Source organism: Pan troglodytes, chromosome 8 (genome assembly GCF_028858775.2).
Source record: "Pan troglodytes isolate AG18354 chromosome 8, NHGRI_mPanTro3-v2.0_pri, whole genome shotgun sequence".
In the NCBI taxonomy this organism is placed as follows: domain Eukaryota; kingdom Metazoa; phylum Chordata; class Mammalia; order Primates; family Hominidae; genus Pan; species Pan troglodytes.
The window spans coordinates 27,830,707-27,849,839 of record NC_072406.2 but is presented as its reverse complement, the minus strand read 5'-3'; the positions used below and the strand labels follow the sequence as shown (position 1 = coordinate 27,849,839).

The 19,133-nt window shown below is 44.2% G+C and overlaps 1 protein-coding gene across 6 annotated transcripts; it reads right to left on the bottom strand.

Annotated features, from left to right (window-relative positions):
- Positions 1 to 561: 561 nt before the first annotated feature.
- Positions 562 to 19,062, bottom strand: MEIG1 (meiosis/spermiogenesis associated 1). 6 transcript variants are annotated; one of them, XM_054660779.2, is made up of 3 exons: positions 18,916 to 19,041; positions 6,713 to 6,879; positions 562 to 747 (listed from the first exon to the last, which is right to left on the bottom strand). In XM_054660779.2, exons 2-3 carry the CDS (start codon positions 6,848 to 6,850, stop codon positions 619 to 621), a joined length of 267 nt encoding a protein of 88 aa, XP_054516754.1. In that variant the 5' UTR covers positions 6,851 to 6,879; positions 18,916 to 19,041; the 3' UTR covers positions 562 to 618. The 6 variants fall into 6 exon arrangements, 5 of the variants coding, with proteins under 5 accessions (XP_054516754.1, XP_001139696.1, XP_054516753.1 ...); XM_001139696.8 differs by lacking the exon at positions 18,916 to 19,041 and adding an exon at positions 13,736 to 13,905; XM_054660778.2 differs by lacking the exon at positions 18,916 to 19,041 and adding an exon at positions 13,613 to 13,683.
- Positions 19,063 to 19,133: the final 71 nt, after the last annotated feature.

The window sequence follows — 19,133 nt, the reverse complement described above, 5'->3', positions numbered from 1 at the left end:
TAAAAAAAATATGTCACTAGTCTAACCATTGGGATGATTTCAAAGGTGTTTTCCCACACTTAATGGTGATCACACCACAGTTATTATGGACAGAGGCCAGGTGTGGTGGCTCACACCTGAAATGCCAGCACTTTGGGAGGCTGAGGCGGGCAGATCACTTGAGGTCAGGAGTTTGAGACCACCCTGGCCAACGTGATGAAACCATATCTCTATGAAAAATATAAAAATTAGATGGGTATGGTAGTGCACACCTGTAATTCTAGCTACTTAGGAGGCTGAGGCATGAGAATCACTTGAACCCGGGAGGCAGAGTTTGCAGTGAACTGAGATTGCACCACTGCACTCCAGCCTGGGCGACAGAGTGAGACTCTGTCTCAAAATAAAATAAGATGGACAAAAAGAGCAGGACCAAGAAAGTACAACTTTAATGCATCTGCAGCCAGTTCTTAGAACAGGACAAGTTGATTAGCAGATACCAATTCTCACGGCTTTTGTGTTTCACAAAACATTAAACTGCAGACTGCATCTTGAATTATTTCATCAAATGACAAACACACGATGTAGAAGGAAATGATGAATTCTTAAAATATAATTGACAAGTAATACAAAGAAGACAGGCTAGTAAGCATAAATTTTCACTTTGTGGACTTCCTTGTCATCACATTCCCTCTGTTTGTTGTAGTAATAGAAGGTATTGTCCCTTCTCTGAAGTTTCTTCACATATCCTGTCTCCGGCCAATGATCTACCTGCACATCAAGAACCAGAGTACAAACGTTACAATGCAGGGTTGATTTTTATCTCATATTTTACTATCAAATAGTTAAAAAGTATGACTTACACAAACAAAGTATAAGATTAGATTTTAGAATGCTTGAGCTTTTAAAGTATTATACCCACAAGACACATCTTACATTGCAGCCTTATGCTGTAAGATAACTAATTCAGGCCGAGTGCGGTAGCTCATGCCTGTAATCCCAGCACTTTGGGAGGCTGAGGCAGGAGGATAAATTGAGGTCAGGAGTTCAAGACCAACCTGGCCAACATGGTGAAACAATGCCTCTACTAAAAATACAAAAATTAGCTGGGTGTGGTGGTAGGTGCCTATAATCCCAGGTACTCAGGGGGCTGAGGCAGAAGAATCCATTGAACTCTGGAGGCAGGGGTTGCGGTGACCCTAGATGGCGCCACTGCACTCCAGCCTGGGCGACAGAACAAGACCCTGTCTCGGAAAAAAAAAAAGACAACTAATTCAGTGCTTTTCTCTAGAGCCCAATTTCTAGGTTTATTTTATTTTGTTTTATTTTGGAGACAGAGTCTTGCTACATTGCCCAGGCTGTCCTGGAACTGCTGGAGTCAAGTGATCCTCCCAGCTCGGCCTCCCAAGTGCTGGAATTACAGGCCTGAGCCACTGCACCCAGCTCCAATTTCTAGATTTAAATTTCAATACTGTGGCCAAGATAAGACAAAACATTCAAAGTAATCTAAACTTCATTTCTCTTATGTTTACAAAAGATTTCAAACATTCTAACTTCTACAATTAATACCACAGGAGGACATTAGGGCTAAGGCCAGGCTCCATTTTGTAAGTGCTGCCTGCTGATTGTTGATGACTACACAGTGAATAAAGCAAGCAACTCAAGAACTATCCAAAAGAGTATATGCATTTCCTTCTGCCTCAATTTCAAGTTCACCTTGAAATCCATTTTTTTTTTTTTTTTATTTTGAAACAGGGTCTCACTCTGTCTCCGAGGCTGTAGTGCAGTGTTGTGATCATAGCTCATAACAGCCTCAACCACCTGGGCTCAGGGGATCCTCCAGCCTCTGCCTCCTGAGTAGTTAGAACTACAGGTAAGCACCACCATGCCCAGATAAGTTTTCTATTTTTCTTTTTTTTTTTGTAGAGACAGGGTCTCACTATGTTGCCCAGGCTGGTCTCAAACTCCTGGCCTAAAGCAATCCTCCTACCTTGGCCTCCCAAAGTGTCAAAAATCTTTTTTTAAATTTCTCCTACCATTCTTTATTGTTGTTGTTGTTGTTGTTGTTGTTGTTATTATTATTATTATTATTATTATTATATGTTGCCGAGGTTGGTCTCAAACTCCTGGTCTCAAGTGATCCTCCTGTCTTGGCTTTCCAAAGTGTTGGGATTGCAGGTGTGAGCCACTGTCCCCACTCATCTCCTACCATTCCTTCTTGTATACCATATTGGTTTATCTACTTTATCATTTGGCTTGATCTAATTTGGAGATCTGTCTCTCCACTTCCTCTTCAATGTTATCCCTTCCTGGTCAGGTTAATGTATTTCGCTACTGTCAAATACGTTCCTTTCAGATTTTGTGAGATGCACTTTATCATAACCAAAAACTCATTATCTAGGTTGTAGAAAACCAAATCCTGCTCTTCAACACCATCTATACAGGCAGTCCTGCACCCTTTCTCCAAATCCTGTTCTTCAACACCTTCTATACAGGTAGTCCTGCACCTTTTCTCTTCCCCATGAATAAATCTCAGCTTTCAGTAGGAAGAGGAGATGAATATACCATCTGTGTCCACATGTCTTTTACTTTCTAATAACACATCTTCATTTTTTGTGTCATCTCATTTACTTATGAATTAGCGAGAATAGGTAACAGCATATCTGAGAAGCCTTGGCAGGCCCTCTGACATACATTACAGAAAACCAGCAGTCCTTTCCACCACTGAGGCCACACCTGCCTGTGTGGCTTCCAATACCTTTGGCAGGGAAAGGAGGTGTTCTCAAGACTCCATTACAGCCCTCTTCCCTCCTGGGGCCAGGAGCAGATTATCTGAAAACCATCTGATCCGGTGAGAAAACAGTACAACCAATGCCTCTTCCGAACATCTGGAGCTGAGCTACTTGACATGGGACAATCCTTAGGACAGCTAAGTTGCTCCTATGCTTGTTGACTTCTAGACATTTTTCCTTTTGATGCCCCTTGGCATCTCTGAACTTTCTTTTCTTCTTGACTTTCAACTTGATCATTTCCATTTGATCTGGGAAACTTTCTTGCCTGTGGTGGAATGGAATGAGATCCTCAAGTTCCAGGACTTTCCCCTCAGGAGGGAAGGTCAGCAAGCACTATACCACCAAGTAATGAAAAACAGCTTCTCTCAAACCCTCAAACCACTGCACACTGGGAGAAACCTCCCACCCAAAGCAAGCCTTCAGTCACCATCCTGTCCGTCCCTGAAGACCCACTGCAAATGCCACTGGGGACACTAAGCCCTCTCTTGGGATTGTCCCTGGAAGGAAGTGATTTTGTTTTCCTCTAAATCCCTGTGCTTCTTTTTGTTAAGGAACATATACTTTGATTTGCATAAGGTTTTATTGTTCTTGTTACTTATTTTAGAATCTAAGATGATGAGATTAATAAAAGTTATCATTTACTAAACACTTGCTGTTCCTTCAGTCAACAAATTTTTTGTGGGGGAGTCTCGCTCTGTGGCCCAGGCTGGAGTGCAGTGGCATGATCTCAGCTCACTGTAACCTCCCCCTCCCGGGTTCAAGTGATTCTCCTGCCTCAGCCTCCCTAGTAGCTGGGATTACATGTGTGCACCACCATGCCCGGCTAATTTTGTGTATTTTTAGTAGAGACAGAGTTTCACCATGTTGGCCAGGCTGGTCTCTAACTCCTGACTGCAGGTGAATGGCCCGCCTCTGCCTCCCAAAGTGCTAGGATTACAGGCGTGAGCCACTGTGTCCAGCCCAACAAATTATGAGCACTATAATGTCAGGCACTTCAAACATGTGATTACATTTAATTCTTGTGACAAGTTTCTTTTCTTTTTTCCTTTTTTCTTTTCTTTTCTTTTTTTTTTTTTTTTTTTTTTTGAGACAGGGTCTTGCTCTCTCACCCAGGCAGGTGTGCAGTGATGTCATCACAGGTCACTGCAGCCTTGATCTCCTGCACTCCAGCAATCCTCCCCCCTGAGCCTCCCAGTAGCTGGGACTACAGAGACACTCCACCATGCCTGGCTAATTAAAAAAAGTTTTTTGTAGAAATGGGGTCTCACTATGTCGCCCAGGCTGGTCTCGAAATCCTGGCCTCAAGCAATCCTTCACCCTCAGCCTCCCAAAGCACTGGGCTTAGAGGCGTAAGCCACCACAGCTGGCCGCCTATGAGTCTGAGGCTTGTGTATCTTTAGGGGCATCCCAATCTTAAGGCAGGGTATGAAGCTTATTTTATTTATTTATTTATTTGAGATGGAGTTTCACTCTTGTTGCCCAGGCTGGAGTGCAATGGCGTGATCTCGGCTCACTACAACTTCCACCTCCTGGTTTCAAGCGATTCTCCTGCCTCTGCCCCCCAAATAGCTAGGATTACAGGCATGTGCCACCATGCCCGGCTAGTTTTGTATTTTTAGTAGAGACAGGGTTTCTCCATATTGGTCAGGCTGGTCTCAAACTCCCAACCTCAGATGATCCACCTGCCTCGGCCTCCCAAACTGCTGGGATTAGAGGTGTGAGCCAACACGCCCAGCCCAAAGCTTATTTTAAACAGTATAAAAATGATAATGCTTCTGTTTTATCTGTTGAAAAGCCATAGATGATATAGTAATGAAAATTATCCTTGGCAATGGGGATAGAGTATAATGGTTGAGAAGACAGATACATGGAAGTCACAGTAATCAATCTTCACTTGATCAGTATTTTAAATTGTATTGTTAACCCCAATAATGTCGCTAAATTAATGTCTATTAAAGAGGTAATAACATGTTAGTTCCGTATTGCCTCCATTATTTTTCCTATGTACTTTTAAAATTTTAATTTAATTAATTAATTTATTTATTTGAGATGGGGTTTTGCTTTGTTGCCCAGGCTGTAGTGTAATGGTGTGATCTCAGCTAACTGCAACCTCTGCCTCCCGGGCTCAAGTGATTCTCCTGCCTCAGCCTCCCAAGTAGTTGGGACTACAGGTGCATGCCACCATGCCCGGCTAATTTTTGTATTTTTAGTAGAGACAGGCTTTCACCATGTTGGCTAGACTGGTCTCAAACTCATTACCTCAAGTGATCTGCCTACCTCGGCCTCCCAAAGGGCTGGGATTGCAGGCGTGAGCCACCACTCCCAGCCTCCTGTGTACTTTAAAAGGAATTTTTAAGTAGAGGTCAAAGAATAGAATAAAAGAAAAAGCAGAGCTTATAGTGATCTGCAAAATCTACACATTAGAATCTGAAAAATGATGAGTTAGTAAAAAATAATGAAAAATAAACAACTGAGTTAATAAACACTGTTATAATCCCAAATCTAAAAATTAAAATATATTTATGAATACTATGTCATATTTTACAATACAGTTGACCCTTGACCAATGCAAGTTTGAACTTGGGGAGTCCATATATGCATGGATTGTTTTCAAAAAATTTGTTGAAATTTTTTTTTTGATTTGCAACGATTTGAAAAAATTTGCAAACCACAGACTATAAATATCAAAAATAATTAAGAAAAAGGTTTGTCATGAATGCATAAAATATATTAACATATTAGTGTATTCCTGGGTCAATCAATTATTCACCTTATGGGCAAGTGTTTCTGTTAACACTAGGTTACTAGTAGTTGTTTTGGGGAGTCAAAAGTTATACACAAATTTTTGACGGCATGAAGCACTGAAGCCCCTAGTCCCTGCGTTGTTCAGGGGTGAACTGAATTTGTAAAAACACGTCTCTTAAGAATCACTTGAACCCGGGAGGCGGAGGTTGCAGTGAGCCGAGATTGCGCCAGTGCACTCCAGCCTGGGTGACAGAGCGAGACTCTGTCTCAAAAAAAAAAAAAAAAGTCTCTTAGTAGCCAAGAGAATAAATAAGTTATGAAGAACCACACAGTATAAACGGGAGCCTAGCCTTCATAAAGCATCTAGACTTTGGTCTAGCCTTCATAAAGCAAAGCTAGGTCTCTACCCTCTCAGGAAAGCGTGGGATATACTACCAAAGTCACGAGTTGTTCTAACACTTTTGTTCGTAAGGTATAATTGCCCCCAAAACCACAGGATTTTAACCTCTTTCTAATTCATGGTTAAAATAAAAAGTAACAGGAGGGAAATAATAGTTACCCAACATACTGATTATCTGATAATAAAATCACCTGAATGAGGAAAAAAGCTTCTTTTTTTTGTGGTCTACCGCAAAAGATTCATTTAGCAGAGCACAGTTGCTCAATAAAAGAGACGATTCTGAATGTGCCCAGCTGAATGACCACCTCTTCTCCCACTCTGCCTGCAAATCATTCTTCTGGGCCTCTCCCCCTTAATAAGATGAGAGAGTCTGGCTGGGCGTCCTGGCTATTGCCTGTAATCCTAGCACTCTGGGAGGCTTAGGCGCGTGGATCACTTGAGGTCAGGAGTTCAAGACCAGCCTGGCCAAACACGGCAAAATCCCGTCTCTACAAAAATACAAAAATTAGCCAGGCGTGGTGGTGCACGCCTGTGATCCCAGCTACTCGCGAGGCTGAGGCAGGAGAATCCCTTGAATCCGGGAGGTGGAGTGTGCCGAGATTGCGTCACTGCACTCCAGCCTGGGTGACAGAATGAGACTCTGTCTCAAAAAATAAAATAAAAGTAAATAAAAGTAAATAAATAAAATGAGAGAGTTGGAGTTGAATTTCCTTCAGTTATTCTCTGGTTGTTTATAAAATACTTTTCAGCATCTGAGAAATACATTTCGAGTTGAGGTTTGTAGAGGCAGAAATCTTACCACAGAAACTTGTTTCACTTGTCTATATTCGGTTTCATCCCGATATCCTGCTTGTTGAAATCTGTACAGATTTTCTATCTCTTCTGACCATTTTTTGGCACGACTTACTGATTTTGGTTTTATGTCAGAACTAGCCATGGTTACAGAGGCCTTATTATCAATAATATCTGAAAGATGTTAAAACAACATTAATGGATAATGTAATAGTGACAATTTTGAAATTCCCTTTAAGAATAAACAAAACTGGCCGGGTGCGGTGGCTCACACCTGTAATCCCAGCACTTTGGCAGGCCGAGGCGGGTGGATCAGGAGGTCAGGAGTTTGAGACCAGCCTGGCCAACATGGTGAAACACCGTCTCTGCTAAAAATACAAAAATTAGCTGGGCATGGTGGTGCACGCCTGTAATCCCAGCTACTGGGGCAGCTGAGCCAGGAGAATGGCTTGAACCCAGGAGGCGGAGGTTGCAGTGACCCGAGATTGTGCCACTGCACTCCAGCCTGGGTGACAGAGCAAGACTCCATCTCAAAAAAAAAAAAAAAAAAAAAAAAAGGGAATAAACGAAACTAACACTTAAAAGTTATACTTAGAGTTGAGAATCCCATTAAATATATTAGTTTTTAAACATACAATTCCAAGATTGAGAAGGATTCATGCTCTATTTTGTGGGGATAAAACTGTAACAAACAAACAAACAAAAATCCCAAGTCCCTGAAAGATACATAGAAAACTGTTTTTTTTCTTTATCAATAAAATCCCAGTCAGAGTTGGAGTTATGGAGTGATGTTCTAAAAGCTGTATACACATACTGGAGTTCCAGGTAATAGTTTGCACATTTCTGAAAACATGCCCAGTAGATTGTCAAAATATCCACCACCATTCCATTACTTATATTCAAAGCTGCATCTCTCTCTCTCTCTCTCTCTCTCTCTCTCTCTCTCTCTCTCTCTGAAAAAGGGAATGTAAGACCCGTCTTCTCACTCTGTTCGCTTTCTTGTTTCTGGGAGGGAATGGGTTATTCTTTTTCACTTCTGAATTGCTTGGAGACATCCCAATTGCTGCAATTCATTTACTGAGGTCACTGTAGTACCTGACCTTTTGGTGAACTAATGTGAGAAAATGGCCTAACACAGATTCCATGCACACTGTGTGGCTGTCGTGGTACTGAGACCATGGATTTAAAAACAGTGTAGGAGGTCACTAACAGTCTTGGAAAGTCTAATATACGACTTTAGTTCCTGTAATTGTCTATTCACCGAACTTCCATAGCAAGTTTTTCAAAGGCATAATCTTACACTTGTTTTCTCAGCTACTTATTTTATTAACAAAATATCAGTCATTTAACTGAAATAAAGTGTACAGAATTTTCACTATGATTCCTTGAATGCATTCTTCTATTAAAATATATTTCTATTGGCTGAAACACATTAAAGTCAGATCCTATAAATAAATATTTTATGAATTTTTTTCAGTCACAATAACAAATGCTCATTATGTTTAAAAGATCAAGAAATACATTAAGGTATAACAGGGAAAGGCTGGACATGGTGGCTTGGGCCTGTAATCCCAGCACTTTGGGAGACTGAGGTCAGGAGACCTGAGGTCAGGAGTTCAAGACCAGCCTGGCCAACATGATGAAACCCCATCTCTATTAAAAATACAAAATTAGCCAGGCATGGTGGCACATGCCTGTAATCCCAACTACTTGGGAGGCTGAGGCATGACAATCGCTTGAACCTGGGAGGTGGAGGTTGCAGTGAGCTGAGATCACACCATTGCACTTTAGCATGGGCAACATGAGTGAAACTCCTTCTCAAAAAGGAAAAAAAAAAAAAAAAATGAAATGGGCGTGGTAGCAGGTGCCTGCAATCACAGCTACTTGGGAGGCTGAGGCTTGAGAATCGCTTGAAACTCAGGAGGTGGAGGTTGCACTCCAGCCTGGGTGACAGAGCAAGACTCTGGCTCCAAAAAAAAAAAAAAAAAAAAAAGTATACATATATATATACACACACACACACACATACACTTATATACATATATATAAAGGAAAACTCAAAATAAGCATAATATTAATTAGAAATATCCATCCTTCATACTGGGTAAAAATCATGCTAAATATACGATTAATTAACATAGACTTAAAAGTTTTATTTAAAAGGATCTTCTAATAAATGCTTTTACAAGACATAAATTTAGCTTCACTTGGATTTAATAGAGGAAAAATAGGAAATGGAAATAAAATGGACAGACTTGCTGAATTTCAGACAAATATTTCTTCAATATGAAAGATGTAGCCTAAATGTTCCCTTAGTGGTTAGTAAAAAAAGATAATGAAGACTGTTAGGAGGCTAAGTCACAAGTACCAATGGACTCTTTTCTATGAAAAACAAGAAAGTTGTTCTAATGCTCTTCCTATTTAGATTTTTGTTAAATTACTTAACATTCTAAAGATTATAGCGTTTATATTGTATTCTTTTTTTTTTTTTTTTTTTTTTTTTTTGAGACGGAGTCTCACTATGTCACCAGGCTGGAGTGCAGAGGCGCGATCTCGGCTCACTGCAAGCTCCACTTCCCAGGTTCATGCTATTCTCCTGCCTCAGCCTCCTGAGTAGCTGGGACTAGAGGCGCCCGCTACCATGCCCAGCTAATTTTTTGTATTTTTAGTAGAGACGGGGTTTCACTGTGTTAGCCAGGATGTTCTCGATCTCCTGACCTCATGATCCGCCTGCCTCAGCCTCCCAAAAGGCTGGGATTACAGGCGTGAGCCACCACGCCTGGCCAAATTTTTACATTTTTAGTAGAGATGGGTTTCACCATGTTTCTCAGGCTGGTCTTGAACTCCTGGCCTCAAGTGATCCGTGTACCTCGGCCTCCCAAAGTGCTGTGATTACAGGCGTAAGCCACCGCACCCGGTCCAGTTTTACAGTATTATACGAGTTTATGTAAAATTTGGAACACCTGGCAAAACAATAAATAAGCCACGCTTCAGTGAAACCTTTGTCCTTTAATGCCATTCATTCTAGTGGGAAGTTCACTACTCCACTGCTGCACAATATAATAGCAATATACCAGCTATGACAAAGAGGTGAGTTGGACATGTGATACAGCCTAAGAATCCATTCATATATATAATATGAAATATTACACAGGAATATAGATATATTACACAGGAAAAAGGTTCTAAGAAATATTAAAGAAAAGAGTTAGGCAGGGCGTGGTGGCTCACGCCTGTAATCCCAGCACTTTGGGAGGCTGAGGTGGGTGGATCACCTGAGGTCGGGAGTTCGAGACCAGCCTGACCAACATGGAGACACCCGTCTCTACTAAAAATACAAAATTAGCCGGGCGTGGTGGCGCATGCCTGTAATCCCAGCTAATCAGGAGGCTGAGGTAGGAGAATTGCTTGAACCTGGGAGGCGGAGGTTGCAGTGAGCCAAGATCACGCTATTGCACTCCAGCCTGGGCAACAAGAGCGAAACTCTGTCTAAATTAAGAGAAAAAAAAACAGTTAGTGAATTCACTGTATTAAAATACTTTCAGGACAGGAACGGTGGCTCATGCCTGTAATCCCAGCACCCTGGGAGACTGAAGTGGGTGGATCACGAGGTCAGGAGTTCAAGACCAGCCTGGCCAAGATGGTGAAACCCCGTGTCTACTAAAAATACAAAAATTAGCCAGGCATGGTGGCGCATGCCTGTAATCCCAGCTAATCAGGAGGCTGAGGCAGAGAACTGCTTGAACCTGGGAGGCGGAGGTTGCAGTGAGCCGAGATGGTGCCACTGCACTCCAGCCTGGGTGACAGAGCGAGACTGTCTGAAAAAAAGAAAAAAAAAACTTCCAAATTAGTCATATTTTTATATGAAATTAGTGACTGTATTACTTACAGGACTTTTACAGATGAAGCACATGTAGTGATACAATCTTAATTTTTGTCTTATCTATGCCCTTTTTGCTTTAGGCTTGACTTTTTGCTCATATTCATTCGAAACGTATTTTCTTGAATGCCATCTACGTAACCTTTTGTCACTTTCAGCTCAAAAAATTATGGCAACTATACATAAAAATGCTACATTTAATAGAAGAGCAGAAAATATGCTGTATTCAATTGGACTTTGGGGGAAATCACCACTTTTCTCAGTAGAAATAGACATCCTCCGGTTATTATTAAGCATTTCAAAATTTTATTTTCCCAAAATACCTAAAGAGAATATGAATGTAAATTTCACCATAGTAGGAAATCTAGTGACTACCGTAACTACGCTATATAAGTGGTGGTGGAAATTCTTTTTTTTGCCCTTACTTTCAGTTTATTAAAAACACAAAATGAAACTAAAATTAGGAAAGATCAACTTACAATTCCTTGATTAAATTTTTCAGTGATTCTAGGAAATTCAGTGGCAGTTCTAATTCTGCTAGTACTTAGCACTTGCAGACTGAATGGTTTCTTTGCTGGCAGTTGTGCCAAAAAAAGAATTGATAAAAAATACATTTAATGGCCGGATGCAGCGGCTCACACCTGTAATCCCAGCTCTTTCTGAGACTGAGGAGGGAGGATCATTTGAGTCCGAGTTCACGACCAGCCTGGGCAACGTAGTGAGACCCTATCTCTACAAAAAATAAAATTAGCTGGGTGTGGTGGCCCATGACTGTAGTCTCAGCTACTGGGGAGGCTAAGGTGGGAGGGATTGTTTGAGCCCCCAAGGTTGAGGCCACAGTGAGCTGTGATCAAGTCACTGCATTCCAGCCTGGGAGACAAGAATGAGACCCTGCCTCAAGAAAAAAATATTTAAAAAATAAATAAATAAAAATAAACATTTGGGCCATGCGCGGTGGCTCACGCCTGTAATCCCGGCACTTTGGGAGGCCGAGGCAGGTGGATCACCTGAGGTCAAGAGTTCGAGACCAGCTTAGCCAACATGGTGAAACCCTGTCTCTACTAAAAAAAAAAAAAAAAAAAAAAGCCGGATGCGGTGACGGCTGCCTGTAGTCCCAGCTACTTCGGGAGGCTGAGGCAGGAGAATCACTTGAACCCAGGAGAGGGAGGTTGTGGTGAGCCAAGATCGCACCACTGCACTCCAGCCTGGGTGACAGAGCAAGACACCATCTCAAAAAAATAAATAAATTTGACATCTAAAATACCAAGTTGTAGCTCCACAAACAGGAAACAGCAATGCCTGAGTTTCTGGTTTGTGAAACTGAATTATATGAAATACTTAGGGTTTATATGCATACAGATGGTCCCGTGGAATGGTTCAACTCATATCTCCACTTTACCATGGTGCAAAAGCAATACGCATTCAGTAATTCGAGTACCCATGCAACCATTCTGTTTTCCACTTTGAATTCAGTATTCAGTAAGTTACATGACATAGTCAACACTTTATTATAAAATAGGCTTTCTGTTAGATGATGTTGCCCAACTGCAGGGCAGCTAAGTGTTCTGAGGACGTTTAAAGTTGGCTAGGTGCATTAAATGCATTTTCGACCTACCATGGGTGTATTGGGACATAATCCCATGGTGAAATTGAGGAGCATGTTATTTTATTTATTTATTTATTTATTTTTGCGATGGAGTTTCACTCTTGTTGCTCAGGCTGGAGTGCCATGGCGCGATCTTGTCTCACCACAACCTTCGCCTCCCGGGTTAAAGCGATTCTCCTGCCTCAGCCTCCCGAGTAGCTGGGATTACAGGCATGCGCCACCATGCCTGGTTAATTTTTTTGTATTTTTAGTAGAGACGAGGTTTTCCCATGTTGGTCAGGCTGGTCTCGAATTCCCGACCTCAGGTGATCCGCCTGCCTCAGCCTCCCAAAGTGCTGGGATTACAGGCGTGAGCCACCACGCCCGGCCTCGGGCACGTCAGTTTAAAAACACACCATCTCGGCGCGGTGGCTCACGCCTGTAATTCCAGCACTTTGGGAGACCGAGGCGGGTGGATCACGAGGTCAGGAGATCGAGACCATCCTGGCCAACAAAGTGAAACCTCGTCTCTACTAAAAATACAAAAAATTAGCCGGGCATCGTGGCGGGCGCCTGTGGTCCCAGCTACTCGGGAGGCTGAGGCAGGAGAATGGCGTGAACCCGGGAGGCGGAGCTTGCAGTGAGCCGAGATCTCCAGCCTGGGCTACAGAGCGAGACTCCGTCTCAAAAAACTAAAACAAAAATAAAAACAAAAAACACCATCTCAACTCCCTGACAATCTAAAGTTGTAACAGAAGCTTCTGATGTAGCCAGCCACCCAAATTCCCTTTTCACTTCCCTTTCACTCTGAAAAGCGCTTTTACTTTTAGTAGTATTAAAACTTCAAGAGCATTAGCCTCCCTAATAGTCCCTTTTTTTCTCCTATTAGATTATTTCTGTTCTTAAGAGGCAGCAGGAGGAGCCCTGTAACCAGCACGTAACCTTAGGCAAGGCCATGAACACGCCTGCGCCTGTTTCCTGACCTTAAAGAGAAGCATTAGCCGGTCTCTAAGGTCCTGGAACTCCCGTCTGCTGGCGCTGGGCGTTCATTTGAAAGACAAAAGCGGTTCCGAAAGCACGCCTGGCGGTCCCTGCTCTGGGAGTGCTGACCTGCCTGTGTGCAGCACAAAACCGCTCCCTTCCGGCCCTCACAGCTAAGCTGCAGTCCCCATCCCTCCAGCTTTCTTTCTGCCATAAATCACTAACTGTGTGGGAGATGAAATCCGCCTGGTGAAGGCTGGGATGGACAAAACACAGTATTCCAAAATCTAGGGCCCAAACCGGAGCCCTCGGAGACGCGGCACCTAAAGCCAATGGGGTCCGGGGCGGCCCGGAAACTTCCGGGAGAACCGGACCCTGAGTTTCTGGAAGGACCAAATAGTGACCCTCCTCCCTGAAAATCACGGAAGAGACCTGAAAATCACGGGATCTCCCTGGCAAACCTCAGGAGACAGCAGAGAAGGGCGGAGCCGAGAAGGCGGGGCAAGAACTTCCGGGGTGGGGCTACGGCCGGGGCGCAGGGGTTGGCGGGCAGGGCCCCCGCCTCCAGCGACGCATCCACCCACCCCTGGGTCCGGCTCTACTGGGTTATCCTCGTTCCGCCGAGCAGGAGAGGCCGGGGACGCCCGGGAGCTTGCAGGCGGGCGTGGGTGCTTGCGTTCTCTACTCGGGATCCGCGGGCAGGGCCAGCGAGAGGCCAAGTGTTGTGGCCTTCGCGACCCTCGCGTCTCTTAGTAACGCGATGAAGCTGCAGGAGCTCCCGGCTCCTTCAGGCCCCGCCCAGCTAGCTCGGGCCCCGCCCCCGGGAGTGGGCTTTTATGCGCATGCGCGAGGGCTGGGGTGGGCGCACGCCCCACTCACTAAGCCAACGTAGGTCCCAGGTAGGAGCGCTGCCAGGGCTTACCCCTGAGCAGAGATGGAAGGCGAAAAAGGGTTACTTGCTGCTGCTTGAATCCCAGACAGAATTCCCTATGAAAGCGGATCACAGCACGGAGACTGTGTTTGTAGTTCCTGATAGTAGATATCTCCTATCTATTCATTTGCGAGGAATGAACCATTCCAGAGAGTCGCCATAGTGCCTGACAATCAGTAAACCTACAATAGATGATATCTAGAGCTTTAATTATTTTTTCTAGCATTATCTATTGCTATATTACTGTACTATTTTAGCGAAAAGCGATCAGATTCAAGATATACGGTTTTTTGTTTTTGTTTTTGTTTTTTGTTTTTTTTGAGACAGAGTCTCGCTCAGTCGCCCAGGCTGGAGTGCAGTGGCGCGATCTCGGCTCACTGGAAGCTCCGCCTCCCGGGTTCACGCCATTCTCCTGCCTCAGCCTCCCGAGTAGCTGGGACTACAGGCGCCCGCCACCACGCCTGGATAATTTTTTGTATTTTTAGTAGAGACGGGGTTTCACCGTGTTAGCCAAGATGATCTCGATCTCCTGACCTCGTGATCCACCCGCCTCGGCCTCCCAAAGAGCTGGGATTACAGGCGTGAGCCACCGCGCCCGGACAAGATACATGTTTTGAATGTAGAGCCATCAGGACTTGTCAAATTGTTGAATGAGAGAAAGGAGCAATTGTGTGCTGGAGCCAGCTCATTAGAGCTCTGGAGACTCAGTAATTAAATTTTTAGGAATTTTTCTGAGCTAGTTGTTAAATACAAGCCATGAGCTGGAGTCACTGAAGATGACAAGGGCCTCGGGCGCCTGCCCCAAACAAAACAAAAGCACAAGACATATTACAAATTAAATTATATAAACTTCTAAATAAATGAGTCATACTAAAACAAAGGCAATACTTAGTAAAACTAAAAACAAAACAAAAAACTATTTACTTACAACTCCCAGATTTCTCTCTTCAGCCCGGTCTTTCTCTGAACTTTAGATTTGTATATCAATGTATATTCAACATCCACTTGATTGTACAAAACAACCTCCCCAAACACCTCCCTGCCAAAACAAAAACAAAAACCCTGCTCCTTCTTCATGTCTTTTAGTAGATGTGGCCTAGAGCCCTCTCTTTCCATATCCATCAGTGCAACCTGCTGGCTTTATAGCTTCTACTCAAGCCATCATAATTTTTCTCTTTTCTGGTAATTACAACCGTTCCCAACAGCTCTCTATGCCCCCTCTATAGTCCGTTGTCAACACAACAGGCAATGCAATCTGTTTGAAACCTAAGTCAAGGCCGGGCGCGGTGGCTCACACCTGTAATCCCAGCACTTTGGGAGGCTGAGGTGGGCAGATCACGAGGTCAGGAGTTCGAGACCAGCCTGGCCAATATGGTGAAACCCCGTCTCTACTAAAAATACAAAAGAACTAGCTGGGAGTGGTGATGTGCACCTGTAGTCCCAGCTACTCGGGAGGCTGAGGCAGGAGAATCGCTTGAACCCAGGAGGTGGAGGTGGAGGTGGCAGTGAGGTGAGATTGTGTCACTGCACTCCAGCCTGGGCATAGAGGGAGACTCCGTCTCAAAGAAAACAAAACAAAAAACCTAAGTCAAATTATGTCAGTCCTCTGCTCACAACCCTGCTATGGCTTCCCATCTTATGGAGAGTGAAAACCAGAGGCTATACATGGTGAGCAAAGCCCTGTAAGATTTGCTCACAACACCCTCCCTCCTTCCTCTGTAGCCCCGGATCATTCTGCTGCAGCCACACTGGCCTAACACTGCCTAGCACACAGTAGGTGCTAAAGGGATATATTTTGAATCAGTATATTTCATCACTGCCCCTCCGATGCTGTGGAGGCAGCATGGCACGGTGGCTAGCAGTGTGTTGTCAGAGAGCACAGTGTCTAAAAGTGTGGTGGCCTTCTTGGATTTAAATCTGAGCTCTACTTACTAGCAACATGACCCTGGACAAGCTACTTAACCTCCGTATCCTCAACTGGCAAATGAGGACAGAAAGTGTACCTATCTGATGGGCAGGTAGGATGTGAGGATGAAATAATGAGTATAAAACACTGATAACATCTGGAACTACATAAATGGTAGACAGTAATTACTTGCATTAGAAGGTACACTCCCACGTCCATAGGGATTTTTGTCTGCTTTTTTAGTTTTATTTTTTTGAGACAGGGTCTCTTTTGTCGTCTAGACTGGAGTGCAGTGGTGCCATCTTGGCTCACTGCAACCTCTGCCTCCAGGTTCAAGTGATTCTTGTGCCTCAGCTCCCAAGTAGTTGTTATTGTAGGTGTACCACCACACCCGGCTAATTTTTTTGCATCTTTAGTAGAACTTGGGTTTTGTCATGTTGGTCTTTAACTCCTGGCCTCAAGTGATCCACCTGCCTTGGCCTCCCAAAGTGCTGAGATTACAGGCAGGAGCCACCAGGATGGGCCACATTTTTTGTCTACTTTGCTCACTACTGTATCTTTAGTGTCTAAAACAGTGTCTGATACACAGTAGATGGTCAGTGAATGAATACATTTGCTGAATGAATTAAGCTTCACCATCATGTTTCCTGCAGTATTGAAGCAGCTTCCTACCTGAATTCCTGCCCCAGACTTCCTGAGTGTTGTGTTTTTTTTGTTTTGTTTTGCTTTCGAGATGGAGTTTCGCTCTTGTTGCCCAGGCTGGAGTGCCACGGTACAATCTCGGCTCAGTGCAATTTCCGCATCCTGGGTACAAGCAATTCTCCTGCCTCAGCCTCCTGAGTAGCTGGGATTACAGGCCCCTGCCGCCATGCCTGGCTATTTTTTTTTTTTTATTTTTAGTAGAGACGGGGTTTCCCCATGTTGGTCAGGCTGGTCTCGAACTCCTGACCTCGGGTGATCCACCTGCGTCGGCCTCCCAAAGTGTTGGGATTATAGGCATGAGCCACCACACTGGCCCTGAATGTTCTTTAGACTCGAATCCAGTGGTTCTCAAACTTTAGGGTCCATCAGAATCACCTAGAAGGTGTGTTAAGCTGCAAACTGCCAGGCCCCACTCTCCCAGAGTTTCTGATTCGCTAGGTTTGGTCTGGGCTATGCTTACCTATCTTGCCTATTTTCTATCCTGTCTTTCTCTTTGTCCTGACTCTATTTCCCTTCATTTGTACTGTATCCATTGTGGAAAGAGGAGGAGATAAATAAGTGAGCAAATAAATAAGATCACGAGCATTAACTTGACCTGCCTTTCCTGGAGCTCTACCGTGAGATTCTTCGGACACTAGACTCACAGCAGAATTTGTTGTTAGGTCTCCATAACCCTGCCAGGGCAGTTGTTCCCATGTGTTCTAAGACAAACCATCAAAGGTGTTGCCACTAGTATACTAGCAGGATATTTTACCTCAATTAGTGATTATGTTGTGTATACCTTTCCATGTCACCCCTCCTCCCCCTCCTCAAGATTTCATGGAAATCTGTATTTGAATAGAACTCTGAGTATCATGACTACAGGCACAAGCTGACATTCACTAGGGATGTCATTCTGTTTTGTTTTGTTTTTTTGAGACAGAGTCTCTCTCTGTTGCCCAGGCTGGAGTGAACTGGCATGATCTAGGCTCACTGCAACCTCCGCCTCCCAGGTTCAAGTGATTCTCCTGCCTCGGTCTCCTGAGTAGCTGGAGATGTGTGCCACCATGCCCGGCCGATTTTTGTATTTTTAGTAGAGATGGGGTTTCACCATGTTGTCCTGGCTGGTCCTGAACTCCTGACCTCAGGTGATCACCTGCCTCAGCCCTCCAAAGTGCTGGGATTACAGGCATGAGCCACTGCGGTGGGCTGGGATGGCATTCAGATTCCTGATTTCCCTGGTCAGAAATCTTTGTTCTTGGATTTGTTCTCATGTTACCTTGCGTCTCTATGGAAGCATTTATTTGCCATATTCTGCAAACATGTTGTCCCCAGATAGATTGAATGCTACCCGAAGGTTTGTCACAGTGCTGTGCACAAAGTGGGACTTCAAGTGTCATGGAGGCCTGGAAAGCCAGGTACAATGGCTCACCCAGCACTTTGGGAGGCCGAGGCGAGCGGATCGCATGAGGCCAGGAGCTCGAGACCAGCCTGGTCAACGTGGTGAAACCCCGTCTCTGCTAAAAATACAAAAATGAGCCAGGCGTGGCGGCGCGTGCCTGTAGTCCCAGCTACTCTGGAGGCTGAGGCAGGAGAATCGCCTGAACCCGGGAGGCGGAGGTTGCAGAGAGCCGAAATCACGCCACTGCACTCCAGCCTGGGCGATAGAACTAGACCCCAACTGAATAAATAAATAAAATAAAGCGAAAGTGCTCTGGGTTGTTTGTGTTTAATTATACTAAGGAGATTTGATAGGAAGGAGCACAATAAATGTCATGGTGATTATTTGGTTTATTGTAATACAATAAAGGAAATACAATAAAAGGTTTAACAAACCTTTTCATAAAGTTGCTTCGGTTGTTAAAAAATTTTAGACCTTTCCTCCCATTTTTCTTTTTTTAAGTACATCATTCTAACTTCCTAAAAGTATAGCTCAAAAAGGTGGGGGACCAGGGGAGAGGCCAGCTGCGAAGGCATTATTGGGATCTTATTTGCCCCAAGATCACGCAGAGATGACTTATTCAGTTTGTAGATTATATAAACGGAAGAGGGAATTAATAGTTCCTGAATCTACCATGAGTCAGATACAAACTTTCTCATACAACCCTCACGGTAATCCCACAAGGTTAGAAATTGGGAACAGAAGAGAGATGGCGGGGAACTGAGCTCGGGTTTCAGGCTAGCAGCAGACAAGCAGGAAGCGGAACGAAGAATGATTTCTAAGCGCAGTTCCGCAGCCCACTCACCTCGTCGGCTGGGGCCACCTGCTCTGGGAGTTTCGATTTCCCTTCCCGCGACTGCACCTCCACAGACATGGGCAACGCCTTACCAGAGCAACACCTGTGTTTGTTTGGCGGGAATGAACCTTGCACTCGGCAGGGCTCAGGGCCCATCGCGTGCAGCGAAGCGCGGGTGATTTAAACCCAAGCAGCGGACGCCTAGAACCCGACCGGATGCTCCTTGA

Excerpts from the sequence above, each read along its gene's own strand:
- MEIG1 (XM_009458002.4), bottom strand. The coding sequence starts at position 19,062 with ATGGGCCCTGAGCCCTGCCGAGTGCAAGGTTCATTCCCGCCAAACAAA. Across the intron at positions 748-18,915 it reads AGGTGGCCCCAGCCGACGAG|GTAGATCATTGGCCGGAGAC; the intron begins GTGAGTGGGCTG and ends CTTGATGTGCAG.